General features: G+C 33.8%; 1 protein-coding gene and 1 long non-coding RNA gene across 5 annotated transcripts; both read left to right on the forward strand.

The window, feature by feature from the left end:
• The first annotated feature begins 577 nt into the window (after positions 1–577).
• LOC114369352 lies at positions 578–2,542 on the forward strand. Its single transcript, XR_003657612.1, has 2 exons — positions 578–1,353; positions 1,726–2,542. It is a non-coding gene; the product is annotated as an uncharacterized LOC114369352 (long non-coding RNA).
• Positions 2,543–2,834: 292 nt separating this feature from the next.
• Positions 2,835–13,260, forward strand: LOC114369353 (probable serine/threonine protein phosphatase 2A regulatory subunit B''delta). Of its 4 annotated transcripts, none has more exons than XM_028326570.1 (13): positions 2,835–3,368; positions 4,113–4,352; positions 4,994–5,099; positions 5,343–5,439; positions 7,324–7,429; positions 7,679–7,769; positions 9,156–9,297; positions 9,411–9,558; positions 9,740–9,849; positions 10,521–10,677; positions 12,008–12,133; positions 12,241–12,392; positions 12,577–13,260. In XM_028326570.1, the coding sequence occupies exons 1-12, from the start codon at positions 3,219–3,221 to the stop codon at positions 12,379–12,381; spliced, it is 1,614 nt and encodes a 537-aa protein (XP_028182371.1). In that variant the 5' UTR covers positions 2,835–3,218; the 3' UTR covers positions 12,382–12,392; positions 12,577–13,260. The 4 variants fall into 4 exon arrangements, with proteins under 4 accessions (XP_028182371.1, XP_028182372.1, XP_028182373.1 ...); XM_028326571.1 differs by having other exon boundaries at positions 12,582–13,260; XM_028326572.1 differs by having other exon boundaries at positions 12,632–13,260.
• Positions 13,261–14,293: the final 1,033 nt, after the last annotated feature.

Raw genomic sequence — 14,293 nt, forward strand, 5'->3', positions numbered from 1 at the left:
ATTTATTTATCTAAGTTTTTTTTTACTTCAGTATAAGATGAACTTGATTTTATCTCTTTTTTAGTTACATTGAGTTTTATTTAAGGATTAATTTTTTTAAAAATATTATTTTAGATAATTTTTTTATAAATAATATATATACATTAGTAAAATAAAAAAATTAAAAAAACCAATTAAAAATGATTTTTTGAAGAAAAAGGTTAAGAAATCAGATCTAGGGAACCAATGTCTTAATGTGTTATAAAAAAAACCTAGTTAAGAAATCGATTTATAGGAAATTAATTTCTTAACTAAAAAAAAAAAGAAAGAAGTGAGACATCATTTTGAAAAAAAAATCGATTTCTCACCGTAAACAATAATTTCTATCATTGGTTTAATAACTTTTGAGATGTACTTTGATATCAATCTATATCAATATATAAAAGAAACATCTCTTTTAGTAACTGCTTTGATGTACACGTTTATTAGGACCATTCTACCCTCTGTTAATTGCGTAACCCCCAAATAAAAAATTTCAGTTAAATTATGTACCCTTCACAATTTTTTGCATGGTTAACTTTGGTGTGAGGAGGTTTTTGTATCCGGATTCATTTATTTTAACTTGTTTGTAAACTGCTCCCACACTCCTGCTTTCATGTTCTCTCTCATCCTCTTCTTTTTCATTTTTCTGTCTGTCTGATCCCATAATTCCTTCAAGAAAAGGCTACATCCAGTTTATTCTTTTCTGATTCCTTTCCTTCCATGTTGCTGAATTGCCTCCCAAAACCCAATGTTATAATTTTATTTTAGGTTTGATAATTTTTCTGTTTGACGCAGGGGAGTCTAATACTATAAAAAAAAATGATTATTTGTCTTTATTTTTCATGATTGCGTTGAGGCTTAGATTGTTTGGTCCGTTATTCTTCCGCCACGCGTCCATGTAGGCTTCAGCGATTCAAGAAGGGTCTCTTATCATTGATTTGTCAAAGAACGGTGTGAGATGCTGAGGTAGTAATAATAATAACGGTTTATTGTTTTGTATTAGGTTGGAGCATATATAAGCCCATGTTTTGATGAATATGGTTGAAGATTTTCCATCGAAAGCTGCATGGGGTGTGATTATTCCAATGCTAAAACCAGCGTTTGGGAACACAGTACGTTACTTGAAGTGCCAACAAAGATGCTTTGTCATGCGAAGTGTCGTTGCGTTGCTTCATAGGGATGAGAAGTGAGGTTGTTGAGGTTTTCGTTGGACTCTGCAACAGTGAAGGAAACGGAATTTGTAATATTTTAAATATAAAATCTGCTTCTCCCCCAATTCGAATTATTTGCAAGGGATGTGCAACTAGCATTTACGAAGCCAAGTAAGGAATGGTAAGCTTTATGCTTTTGTAATTTAATTTTTTCCATCCCTTTCAGTTATCAATGATTTGCGTATAGGGATTGTTTACACAGAATATATAGTGCAGTGATTTGTGTATCATTTCATTTTTTACCGATGGCATTTTTCATAATCTAAACGTTTTGGTTGTAGATTTTTCTCTTTAAATCACTTCCTAATTAGTATTGGGAATGGATAACCCTCAAGGTGCTACTCTACATTTTAGTATCATTTCTTTCGGAGTTCTATAGGTTTGGTGCCTTTCATGTTTTTTGATTGAAAAGTCTCTATCATTCTTGGTTTATTATTATTCCTTTTAAGCTTTGAAGAGAAGATTTTTAATTTTTATGATGCTTTCTTTTCAGGACGCAAGAGTCAGAGTTTATGCATAGCATTTCCTAGTTCCAAACGTAGGCAAGAAAAACTGGAACCATTGAAGGTCACTGGCAATTATTTCGAAATGTCAATTTAACAACTTTTTGTGGGTATTGAAGTTTTAATGTGCACATAAGTTTGTCAACCTGACAACTTTTTATTGCGTATTTTTTAGAAAATCTAGAATAGAAAATCGAGATGGTTGGGTTTCTTTTATTTACGAGTTACAACTTGAGTTTATTCTTCATTCTCTTTTCATTTAAACATGGTTTTTAAGTATAAAATACAAATGAACTTCTTGATTTATTCTGCATATAACATGGTAAAATATTTAGCATTGAAATCATCTACTCATCGATATGATCACTTCATTTGTTTTGCTTTGTCCTTTAATGATTAATATTAATTTCACGAACTCGTGTATATCTATTTGTCAGCACTACAAGAATCGCGACTATTGAGATTTCATCTGGCCTCCATTGGTAACTTATGGGATAAGAGACATTTAGGCAATTTCAGTCCCAAAGCCAAGGTCACTACCCCATTTGAAGATGTTGGAAAGTTTTGCTCATAACAAGTAGAAAGTTACTCACTACCTTGCAAGTCTGTCATGTGCACACTTTAAATGTGAATGGTCATGGATTTTATTTTGACTTTCGATATTAACTTACCTTTGGTGTTTAGTGGGTCAAACCATGCTAGATTTAATTTATTTTTCAAGGTCATTTCAAGCTTATATATTAGTAACATGACATTGTGTCATACTTTGACATATTATCGCCAAAAAAAAAATATTTTATTGGCTGAGTTGCATATTTTTTTTTATTTTTTTTAATTCCTTTTATATATTGACGTTAATTTTATGCAACATTTATTATTGACATTTGACAACTTCAAATAAAAAAATACTTTTCAAACAAAGTATAATAATCTACCGCAATACAAATACAAATAAATATAAATTTGTGGAATATATTTTGTATAATACAAATTAATTTGTACTATATATCAATTATTTTTCTGTTACTGTATTAGTTTTCATTTATTCTCTGCAAAAATAAATAAAATTACCTACAACATATTCCTCTCTTTCTCTTCTTTTTTCTTTCTGCACAATTATTTCTTCTTCTCTAAATAATTTTCTCTCATTTTCCTTCACTTTCTATCCATTCCACATCTTTCACCAGATCACCATCACCGTACATAATTTGTTGTTAATTTATTGATTCGAAATTATAATTACGAATAAATCTAGGGTTCAGGCTGAATCCGCAACTCCCAATCCGAATATCTCAACCGCATTTGTTCCCTTTGGGTATAGTATCTTTTTGTTATAGGCTTCGATTCGTCGGAGGCATTGAAATTCAACCTGCTGCAATTTTTTCTAAAGGAGAAAGGAAAAATAAAATTGTGGACTCGTGTTGATCTTCGTGCTGAGTGATTTGGTCTGTGAATGAGAGATAGAGGAACGAGATTGGTTTAGATGAACATGGAGGTCGTCACTGATGCGGCGTCGTTGGACCTCGAATTGTTGCAGCTTCCAGAGTTTTCCGGTTTGGCTCTCAAGTCTAACCTCAATTTCATCGAGAAGCTCTTCGACCAGTGGTTGTCGCTTCCAGAAAGTAATCGATTGGTACGCTTCATTCCGTTTCGGAATCTGAACATTGCTACATTGCGTAATTTGAGGACTCTCCTTAGCTTGCTTTTATTCTCTTCGTTGATATATTTGTATTTATACGTGTGAATGAAGAATGATGATTTGAAACCACATGTGGTGTTGAAGGGGGTGAGGTATTATCCGTGATTATCAGGCAACGGTTTGTAGATAATTAAGGTTTAGGGAAAGATGCATCATTCTTACATTACGTTTTGGGTCACTATGACATTGCTGAGGAGTATCCACCAACCTTAGCGATGACTAATCTCTGATAGATGATTTGACTGACCATTTCCAGTGGGATCTTCCTCCCAATCATATTTTTTCCATCCACAAGATTCGAAATTGAGACCTTGCTTAAGGGAATTGAGTCAATACCACTTGAATTGAGGACTTGTTGGTTCTTACATTATATTGTTGCCAATAGAGAATGCTGTTGTCACTTAAGAGTTCAGATTTAAAAAAATTGTAATTAAAGATTACAACAGGTTTTGATAGCATTCCACACACTTTATTCACCATATTATGACTTTTCAAGTATGCTTGTGTGCTTCTTTATTCACCATATTATTAAGTAGTAATCATTTATTTTTTAAATCCTACATACTCCCAAGCAATATAAATAAGTTCTTAGTTATGTTGCTCTCCTTGAACACTCCACAGAATATCTCATGCAAAGTTGGTGATATTGTTTTAATATCTCCTTTGTTAATTGTGCAGGTAACATCATTACTCAATGAAGCAAAGTCTGGTGCTCCTTTGACTGTCCCAGGGAATTGCTCTAGTCCAAATGCTTCAAGTAATTCTTTGCCTTCCATGTTTCCTGCTGGCACTGCTCCGCCTCTTTCACCAAGAAGTACATCTGGTTCCCCTCGCATTGTGAAGCATAGAGTTGGCCCTTCTAATTTGGGTTCTCCTTTGAAAGTTGTTAGCGAGCCAGTTAAAGAAGTGATACCTCAGGTTCAGGCAGTCTTATATATATATATTTATTTATTTATTTTCTTCTTCTTTTAATTAGTATAATTTTTTATAGTAGAGGGAAGTAAAGTATATCTAAAAGGAGGATAATATATTCTCCAGAACAGGAAAAGAAAAATATATCAGAGAAGAAGAAAAAAAAGTTCAGCCAAGTTACCGAATCCCATGGAGAATATGACATGGCAACTTTTCTCGAGACAGCCATTTGCAGAGCACCAAAGAAAGGCCATACACCATCCTATCCCGTAGACCTATAGCTAGTTGAGGGACAGAGATACCCTTAAATGTGTGACTTTGCACTACAACTACAACCATATAGAATTGCATGAACTGCAGATTACCGCAAAACTTTTACCTTGTTGTTTTGCTCATGCTTGTCACCTAATCACAAGAAGCTGTTCCAAGGACACACCCAATGCCTGCTGCCAAAACCCCCCATGAACTTGTAGCAAATAATTTATATCGATCCTAACAAGTAATAAGGACGGCTGTCTAGTTCTCTCAGTATTTTATTTGATGACATTTTTATCTTGTACCTGGTTCTCTTGTGTGTTTATGCTTTCTTTTTTCTCTTGTGATTCCTGCCATGTTAATGTGTAATATAAATATTTTCTCGCTTGCAGTTCTACTTTCAACATGGACCTCCACCTCCAAATGAACTGAAAGAAGAATGCTTGTTTAAAATTGATCGGTTATTCCATGATCATATGGATGGCATGCAGGTGCATGGTGAGATATCACACCTATAAGTAGCTGATAGCCTGAAGGGCCATTTTGTTGCAACTGGTGAAAAGTGATTTTAAACAAGTTTGATATTCTAGTTTTCTAAATAATTACTTCCTCTTTAAATTGAGTAAAAATAACTGATTTAAATATTGTCTGACAATCTTTATAAAATACACTTTTTAATATATTAAAGAGTTGTAACAGCCAATTCTGAGAATCATTTTACTTTTTTTCTTCGAATGTCAGAATTCAAATCAATTACTAAGGAAGTTTGCAAGCTGCCATCTTTTTTTTCCACTTCCCTTTTCCAAAAGATTGACAATGGAACTGGTGTTGTGACAAGGTGTGTAATTTATTTTTCTGGAACTTGTTAACTTTTTTGTGTCATGGATGGTGATTCTTGTTTGAGCTGTTGGGCATTTCAAAGTTTTAGGTCTAGGTGCTGGAGTAGCATTACAATTATCATAAATCTTTCAGAAAGATTTTTCACAGCTGAGCTCCTGATTATTGCATTATTTAATTTTGTAAAAGCATGTTTTGAAGTTTGACCCTTTACATGGCTTGTTATCTACGTTATCCATTCCCTCTAGTTTGTTCTACTTTTTTCTTTTCCTTATTTTTTTTCAAAAATACAATCAAGTTTGTGTTTGAAATAATTACCAGCATCATGTTTATTATGCTTGGCTGCTCAATGAAATCTCCATCATAGCTTGAAGATTGTCCAAAGCCTAAGGGTTCCTCAATGCTTCACTATATTTCATGCTTCTTGATTTCATTTTTATACTAAGTTTAGTTTTAACAGACCTTATATTTCCTTTTCTAATCTTCTGTTTTATAGTGAGAATTTTTGTTTTTTCTTTGCACCAATGTTTATAATACAATATCTGACACTGAATCGTCCAAGGCTGAAAGGAAAGGAGGGGGAGATGAACACTAAAGAGGAGTGTCCAAAGTGAAGGAGGAAGCAACCCATAATATCCCATATAAAAAAGAGAATGGTATTACATCTGGGTATACTTACCAAGGATGTTTAATCTAGTCATGGAGATACTTACCAAGGATGTAAAAATGATTATCCCTAACTGCATGTTTTTTGCATATGGTATAGTTTTGATTGAGAAATCAAGGGAAGAGGTGAACTCTAAACTAGCGTTTTGGTGACAAACTTTGGAATCAAGAGGTTTTCGCTTGAATAGGAGTATGACAAAATATATGCATAGCAATTTTAGCAAGAAATAAGAGGAAAATGGATGGGAAGTGAAAATGGGAGATGCATACCATAAGTTTCTAGTTTTAAATATTTTGAACCAATATTACAAAATAATTGGTAAATCAATGAAGATGGCACACACAAGATGCAACTTGCTTGCTTAAAAGAGGCAAAAGCATCGAGGATTAATTGTGATTGCAAAGTACCTACCAAGATCAAAGCACAATTTTTTTGTACTGTTATACATTCAATTATACTCTATTGTAATGAATGTTTGGTTTTAAAGAGACAACAAGAGAAAAAAGGTGGAAGTAGCAAAAATGAGAATGTTAAGATGAATGTGTGGCTGCACAAGAACAGCCAAGATACAAAATGATTGTATACGAGAAGACATTGGCATGACACCGACTGAGGAAAAGATGACAATAAAGCGTTCAAGGTAGTTTGGACATGTGCAAAGAGGGCCACTAGAAGCATTGTTGAGAAGAGTAAAATGTATGGTTTTTAGCTTGGTGAAAAAGGGGAGGGGAGGAAAAGGACATTAAAGGAAATTGTAAGAGGTGTCTCATGGTGAATAATATCCTTGAGAAATTGGTCTTTGAGTATAATGACATTGTGCAATCCATGTAGCCAACCTAACCTTGTGAGATAAGAATTTTGTTGTTGTTTGGCTGAAAGGTGCCTATTGTCATGGATGGAAATACACGAGAAATGTCCTTGTTAAATTGCCATTTTAGTTGGGCAGTATGTTTCTAGCCATTCTGTTCAAATTTTACCAATTCTTCCAGTGCAAATCTTTTTACTTTTTATGCATTTAACTTTCCGTCTTTTGGCACCATTTGTTATGTAGGTTGAATTATTGTGTGAAATTTTTTTGTATTATTAAAAAAGGTAAATATGGTTAATTTGATTCTCTCCTTTCCCATGATGTAGGCGATTATTGATGAATGGTCTTGTGCCTTGTAATTATTATTTCCTTTCACTTATGCTTAAATTTGTGATTTAATGTTTCTACAGGAAAGCATTTATTGAATATTGGATTAATGGCAACATGCTGGCGATGGATATAGCAGCTTTAATATTCAAAATATTAAAGCAACCGCAGCTGAATTACCTTACTCAGGTTTTTTTTATAAAAAAAAAAATTCTATTTCTTTCTTTATGCTTTTTATTTCATTTATATTCCTTCTACTCTTCCCAAAGGTACATTCATTCCTGGCCTAATATTTATAAAAATATGTCATTTATTCAATTCCAGTTTCATTCTAGGAAGATTTATCTTTTTTGGTGGCCCAGCTTATTCATCTCCTTGGCTTTCATATTATGTTCATATCCATCTTTCTTATATTAGAGCAACACTACTACATGTCAGGATGATTTTAAACCTGTTCTACATGAGCTTTTAGCTACTCATCCAGGGCTGGAGTTCCTGCAGAGCACGCCTGAGTTTCAAGAGAGATATGGTTTGTAATTGTATATTGATGCTAATGAGTTTAAATTCTTCTAGTACATAGTTCTTTAATATTTTATTTTACTTGAGGAAGTTTTGTTTCACTTACGAATCATCAATTTCCATGAGATGTACTCAGGCGTGGTCCTTTTATGACTTCAGATGGTATCTTTGTGATACATTCCTAGTTCCTGATAATAAGGATAACTGCAGGCATTAAAATAAGTAGGATCAACAGAGTAAGAACATGCATATACGAAGCATATATTTATGATCTGTAGTAGAAAGAAACAGAGTTTAAGATGAAGGCATAAATGGTACTAAAAAATAGGCATTTATTTCCTGATTATTTTGGCATTTTGTATCGGTGATTCAAAATAAAAACAAAAATGACATTGGATTTGGAGGTGCATCTCTTTGTCGTAGAGCTGGTTGGACAAAAATGAGCTTCGTTGTGGGGTATCCTAATTCCTAAAGGCTAAAGCAATGTGTAATTTTGTATAATAGGCTTTTGAACTCTAGTTGTGAGATTGGTTGGGGATTTTCTTGCAGAAAGAGAATTCTTATATTTCATACTCTATTCAGGGTTCTCATGATACCTAAATAACTAACTATTTCACCAATTGAAAGCAGTGGGCATTGGCTGTAGCTGCACAGATGCTTATAGACAATAACCAATGGGGTTGGGCAATTGATTTTTCATATTGAGTCTCTCTAAAGCTGAATAGATTATATGTTTATATGATATCTAAACATTTGCTTTTCTCCCAAATTAGCAACCTACTTTTGTGCCTGATCCATTTGCTTTTCATCTTCATTCTCTGAAATGATTCCAACCGATGTTTGCCATCTATTATACCAGTCTCACCACTATGTTGCCACCATAATCTATTGAGACCAAAATTATCGATTCATCTGTTTACAGTTGCACTTAATATATTGTAGCCTAGGAAATAGTCCCTACCAAGTCTATTAAGATATTAAGGTACTATATATATGGATGATGTGCAGAACTTATGTACTACACATTCTACTAAATAAGAACCTGTTTCATTCCCTAAGTTCTCTCTTTCTCTCTAAATTCTCCAAATCTCCCCCCCCCCCCCTAATTGGGTAAATAGATTAATTAAGCACTTATTTATGAGTTCTTATCACATGATAGCTTATACCATAAATTTGACCATAAGACTTATTTGAATGAGCTAAAAAGAGCTTATAAACCATTTTCATAACTCAAAATAAATTCTGTAAAAGCTTTTCCAAATGCCTCCTAAAGTTGATCGTTGAAATTTGAAATCTATGCTAGTTTTCTTTCAACTGGTCTTTGGTTTCTGGTGTAATACTTTTTTTTTTTTTGCATTGAGTGCAATATTCTTAATTTGTTTTTTCAATGTCCCAGCTGAAACTGTAATATACAGAATCTATTATTACATTAATAGATCTGGAAATGGTCGTCTCACCCTGAGGGAGCTGAAGCGTGGAAACATAATTGATGCAATGCAGCATGCCGATGAAGAAGAAGATATCAACAAAGTTTTGAGGTAGATATACTATCATTATCATTAAATTCACACAATGACTCTGTTTTTCAGCCAAAATATATTGATACCAGAATGCATTGAGTGTTTTTACTTTACCTAATAATTGTCTGTAGGTACTTCTCTTATGAGCATTTTTATGTTATATACTGCAAATTTTGGGAGCTGGATACAGATCACGATTTCTTAATAGACAAAGAGAATCTTATCAGATATGGTAACCATGCGCTTACCTATCGAATTGTTGATAGAATATTTTCTCAGGTTTGTGTGGATTACTTGTTGCTTCTGTCTTTGAGATTTAACTGTTTCTGACTTCAGCAACAGACCCTATACCCCTTTTCTTTCTAACGCAAGAAGTGTTTGGTTCAGTGTCCATTCATTTTTTTTTATCAGATCATTTTATAGAAGATGCAGATTCTGACTTGCTTTATTATTGTCTCAGGTCACAAGAAAGTTTACCAGCAAGGTTGAGGGAAAGATGGGATATGAAGATTTTGTTTACTTCATACTATCAGAAGAGGATAAATCATCTGAACCAAGTCTTGAGTACTGGTATTTATTTCTCATTCATTATCCATTTCATTCGTTAGTTTCTTTTTCTGAAAGGAGTTAACAGATTAGTTGCTCAAGGATGGTGCTTTGTGAAATTATGCATGGTTATAGTGTGCTTTATTTGATTGGATTTCATAATTTTGCACATGCATGTGCTTCCATGGTTATGAAACTTATGTTAATTTATTAATTTATTTATTTGTTACTGGAAGTCTGGAATGTTATGTACATAATCGTAGGCAAGTTGCAAAGAGAACAGTTCTAATTGAAAAATTCTTGATCCAGTCCTTTGTGCCAAGTAACCCATGCCCTTGAGTGCATGAATATGTTATTGTAAGTTTTTGTGTAACTGCATTCTATGCTTATCAAGTGTAATGTCAACAACACTTAGGCTGCATTATGTGGAACTAATGAAGGAAAATTGACAATGAGATGAACCTTTTCACATTTCTGTCTGTGTTTTTTAATTTAGAAGTTGGAATATATTCCAATCTTTGTACTAAATGTCAGGGTGAAATGAAATGCTTTACATTGTCACTGCTCTCGGCAGTGTCTTACTTCACCAGAAAGCATGCTATTTGGTAAACAGTGGATATTTGACATCGTGGTTGACTTGTTTTCTGGTTTTTAAGTCATCAAAGTACGAGCTGACTTGAAAATGTCACTATTAGGTTCAAGTGCATAGATTTGGATGGAAATGGAGTTCTAACAAGGAATGAACTGCAATTTTTTTATGAGGAGCAATTGCATCGGATGGAATGCATGGCCCAAGAGCCTGTGCTCTTTGAGGACATATTGTGTCAGATAATTGACATGATTAAACCTGAGGTTTGCCTTTCCATATTTCTTTTGATGATTGTTTGATCTTCTATCATTGTGGTGTTGTAAAATTGTTGGACAAGTGACCTCAATAATTTAAGGGGGGGGGGGGGGATGAATTAAGTTTCAAAATTTTTCCACTAACAATTTTAACCCCCTTTTAAATGATAGGCTCAGAATGTAAAAGAAGAAACAATTAATTTAATAATGTTCTTTAAACGTGCAAGACAAAATTGATTGCAATAAAAAAAATAAGATAAGGGAAGAGAGAATTACAAACTCGATTTATATTAGTTCGACCACTTCCCGTGTCTACGTTCAGTTCTCAAGCAACCCACTTGAGATTTTTCACTATCTCTGTAAATCCTTTACAGACTTTGAACACACCTTGGGATCCCTCACCCTTGTGTTCAAAATTCTCACAATCCAAGAGACACACCGTCTCTTGATTACAACTGAGTTCAATAGATGAACAGAGAGATCTCTCTCCTTTAGAGTAGATGATACAAATTGAAGATCCTAGATGAATTCTCAATAGATTTGTAAGTGTTGGACCAAGAGTTGTTTAGAGAGCATTTGACAATTAAGTTCTCTTAGAACATCTCTCTATTTTCTTTTCGAAGTCAGACACACATATATATAGGTCCATCGTGCCTTTTCAAAATGGTTTGAAGAGATGTGTTTTTTAAAAAAAAAATTCTGAAATTTTTTCATTGGTAATCGATTACAGGATTCTGGTAACCGATTACACAATTATATTTTGAAGGGTCATGACTTTTCAAAACATTTTCTGAAGTGTCATTACTAGTAATCGATTACAAACATCTGGTAACCGATTACAAGATTCAAAATTCAAATTTCAAAACCCTTTTGAAAGCTTACTTGCAAACTTGTCTTTTGGTAATCGATTACACTGTCTGGTAATCGATTACCAGTCTCTTGTTTTGTTGGAAACAATGTGTTTAAGGAAAAAGCTGATCAACCAGTGATATTCTTTTAACAAATATTCTAAGGCCTTATCTTTTTCTTTATCTTGTTTGCTTGACCTTTAATCAATCTTTAATCAATCTCTGTTTGTTTAACCTTAAATGTTTGTTGAAACAATCTTATTTGATTATACTTTTGGCATCATCAAAACCTGTATTCATACATTTACAGAAATAATCTTACCTGGAAAAGAGAGTACAACTCTAGTGAGCTGTTTATAATTATTTTTTTTTCTGGAATATAGCATATCCCAAACATATTGTCCCCCTTTTCTTATTATATCTTTGGTCAGTATAATGTCATTACTGATTTATTATCATTTTTTAATCATTTGAAATTCTTTGCTTTGCAGGATGAGAGTGTTATAACTTTGCGGGACCTGAAAGGTGGTAAACTTTCAGGAAGTGTTTTCAACATCCTGTTCAATCTAAATAAGTTCATGGCCTTTGAAACTCGTGACCCATTTTTGATCCGTCAGGTGCATGAAATATTTGATAAAATTTATTGCATTCTTGAGTTAGTATGTATGCTTGGCTACTGTTAGTGACTTCCTTGGTAATTGGTATGCATATCTTGTGTGAATAGGAACGTGAGAACCCAACATTGACAGAGTGGGATCGATTTGCTCATCGAGAATATATTAGGCTTTCAATGGAAGAAGATGTAGAAGATGCCTCTAATGGAAGTGCAGAAGTCTGGGATGAATCACTAGAGGCTCCCTTCTAAAGATATTTTTGGTAAGTGTTTTTGAAACAAGACTTTTTTCTGAGCCTGCTACATGCTTAGAAGTTTGATTTATTTTACTCAAAAATGAATTAAGGAAGTTGAGATCTCTGTTCACTGCAGTGTCTATTCCCTGCTTTCTTCATTTTTAAAAATTAAAACTTCTAAACTTGTCTTATTTTGGGCATTATATATTAGTACAGGGATGAAATGAAATTAATGTCCCATAACTGATGGACTGGCCATTACTCAGAGACACTGGGCTCAGGATCAGCTTTTAAGTGGGGTTGTGCCAACTTTGCTTCAAAGAGTGGGAAATTCCAAGTTAAGAAAATGTGTTTTTGATGGACAAGATGCAACAATATTCTGATTTGCTGGTAGTGGTATACATTGGGGCCATTATCGTGGAAGTTTTGTTGCCTTGTATCACTATCCATGCAAAGTGAAGATGTTTTGTGAGAAGTGATTGGCCCGGTTGAATTATGTTGACATCAGTATGTTATTTGGGGGCACCCAAGTTGTTAAGGAACATAAATAGCAACATTTTCTCACCTTTGGATCTTTTAGTAATATGCTTCCATGATCAACTCCCTTTTGCCCCAGATCCGTTGACACATTTGTTTCATCATCTGTGCCTCTGGTTGCTGTCTTTCAGTGAAATTTATTTGTTGTTAGGGATTAAAGAATTTAAAGAGTAATGCAACACATAAAATGTCATTTTTTTTCCTGGATAATTAGATTTATATTTCAAGATATATGCAGCAGCATTATGTTAGCACCTTCTTCTGCAAAGGATTCTATTTAATGACATCTGTTTTTTTGGAGGGCGGTGGGCTGAACTGCTGATGGGGGTATATATTTTCCATCCAGTTGCTTTCTACATTGCATTTGTCTGATATTTTCTTAAAGAAAGCTTTAGTGATATCCAGCGTTATTGCTGTCTAACTTATACTAATATTAAATCCAGATGGAGTTTATCGTGGCTAGGTTGCTGTTTGTATTAGGCCTAAAACGGAGTTTAGGTTGCAGTGAACAAAAAATTGCTTTGAGAAACCTGTATTGGACATAATGAAAACTCTGTGTGACTTAAAAAATAAATGGAGCCTAAGATGTCTGGATGATTTTATCGAGACTATTTAAGGTCAATCGATAGGTTTGGGATTTATCAATTGAATGCTTGGTAATTTTATTGAAACTTTTTATAGTCAATATTTTGGGCAAGTTTTGATTACTTGTTAATAATTCGATTGCATAAGGCGCAAGCTTTATTGAATCCTATTTCAACTTGTATAAGTGCATTTGGTTATACTCAAAATTATAGAATAAATATTAATTTGGTAGCATAAGTCAAATTTAACGTCAAATTCTAGTGTAGGCTGTGTAGCCGTTCTCACTTATCTCGAGTGGCGTTAAAGGGAAACTTTGGTTCAAAACCAGTTCACTTTAACCAATAGACTTTTAATCCTACCCGTTCGTAGAAAGAGGAAAATTGGACTGGCATAAAGGTATGCAACGTGTTGCCAAGAGTAGTGTTCTGTCTAATATCTCAAGTGATTGTCCTAGCTTGTACCTTCCACTGTCCGGCAAGTCATACGGGGCCAGCCATTTAGGAAAAAAAAAAAGTCATGACCTTTTTTAAGGTGCTCTTTTCTTAATGGCAACATATCCGGAAAAGTTTAGGTCCATATCCTTATCATGATTTTACGCTGGACCCCACGTTAATAGCTTTTGTTTTATTGTAGTAAAAGAAAATAGATTGCACTAATAACTTAAGAGAAAATTGACCCCAAAGGAAGCGATTCAGTTCTTGGATTTAGGCAAAAATAAATTGGCATGGTGGAGAGCACTAACTGAGTACCCCACAAATCCTCCACTTGTTTATCTGAAAGAAAATATCCAGGACACTTTTCTATGA

This window comes from Glycine soja, chromosome 10 (genome assembly GCF_004193775.1).
Source record: "Glycine soja cultivar W05 chromosome 10, ASM419377v2, whole genome shotgun sequence".
NCBI lineage: Eukaryota > Viridiplantae > Streptophyta > Magnoliopsida > Fabales > Fabaceae > Glycine > Glycine soja.

Bases quoted from the DNA above. Each gene is read 5' to 3' on its own strand.
- LOC114369353 (XM_028326570.1), top strand. From the start codon at position 3,219: ATGAACATGGAGGTCGTCACTGATGCGGCGTCGTTGGACCTCGAATTG. The intron at 3,369-4,112 runs GTACGCTTCATT...TTAATTGTGCAG, and splicing joins TTCCAGAAAGTAATCGATTG to GTAACATCATTACTCAATGA. The intron at 5,440-7,323 runs GTGTGTAATTTA...ATGTTTCTACAG, and splicing joins GGAACTGGTGTTGTGACAAG to GAAAGCATTTATTGAATATT.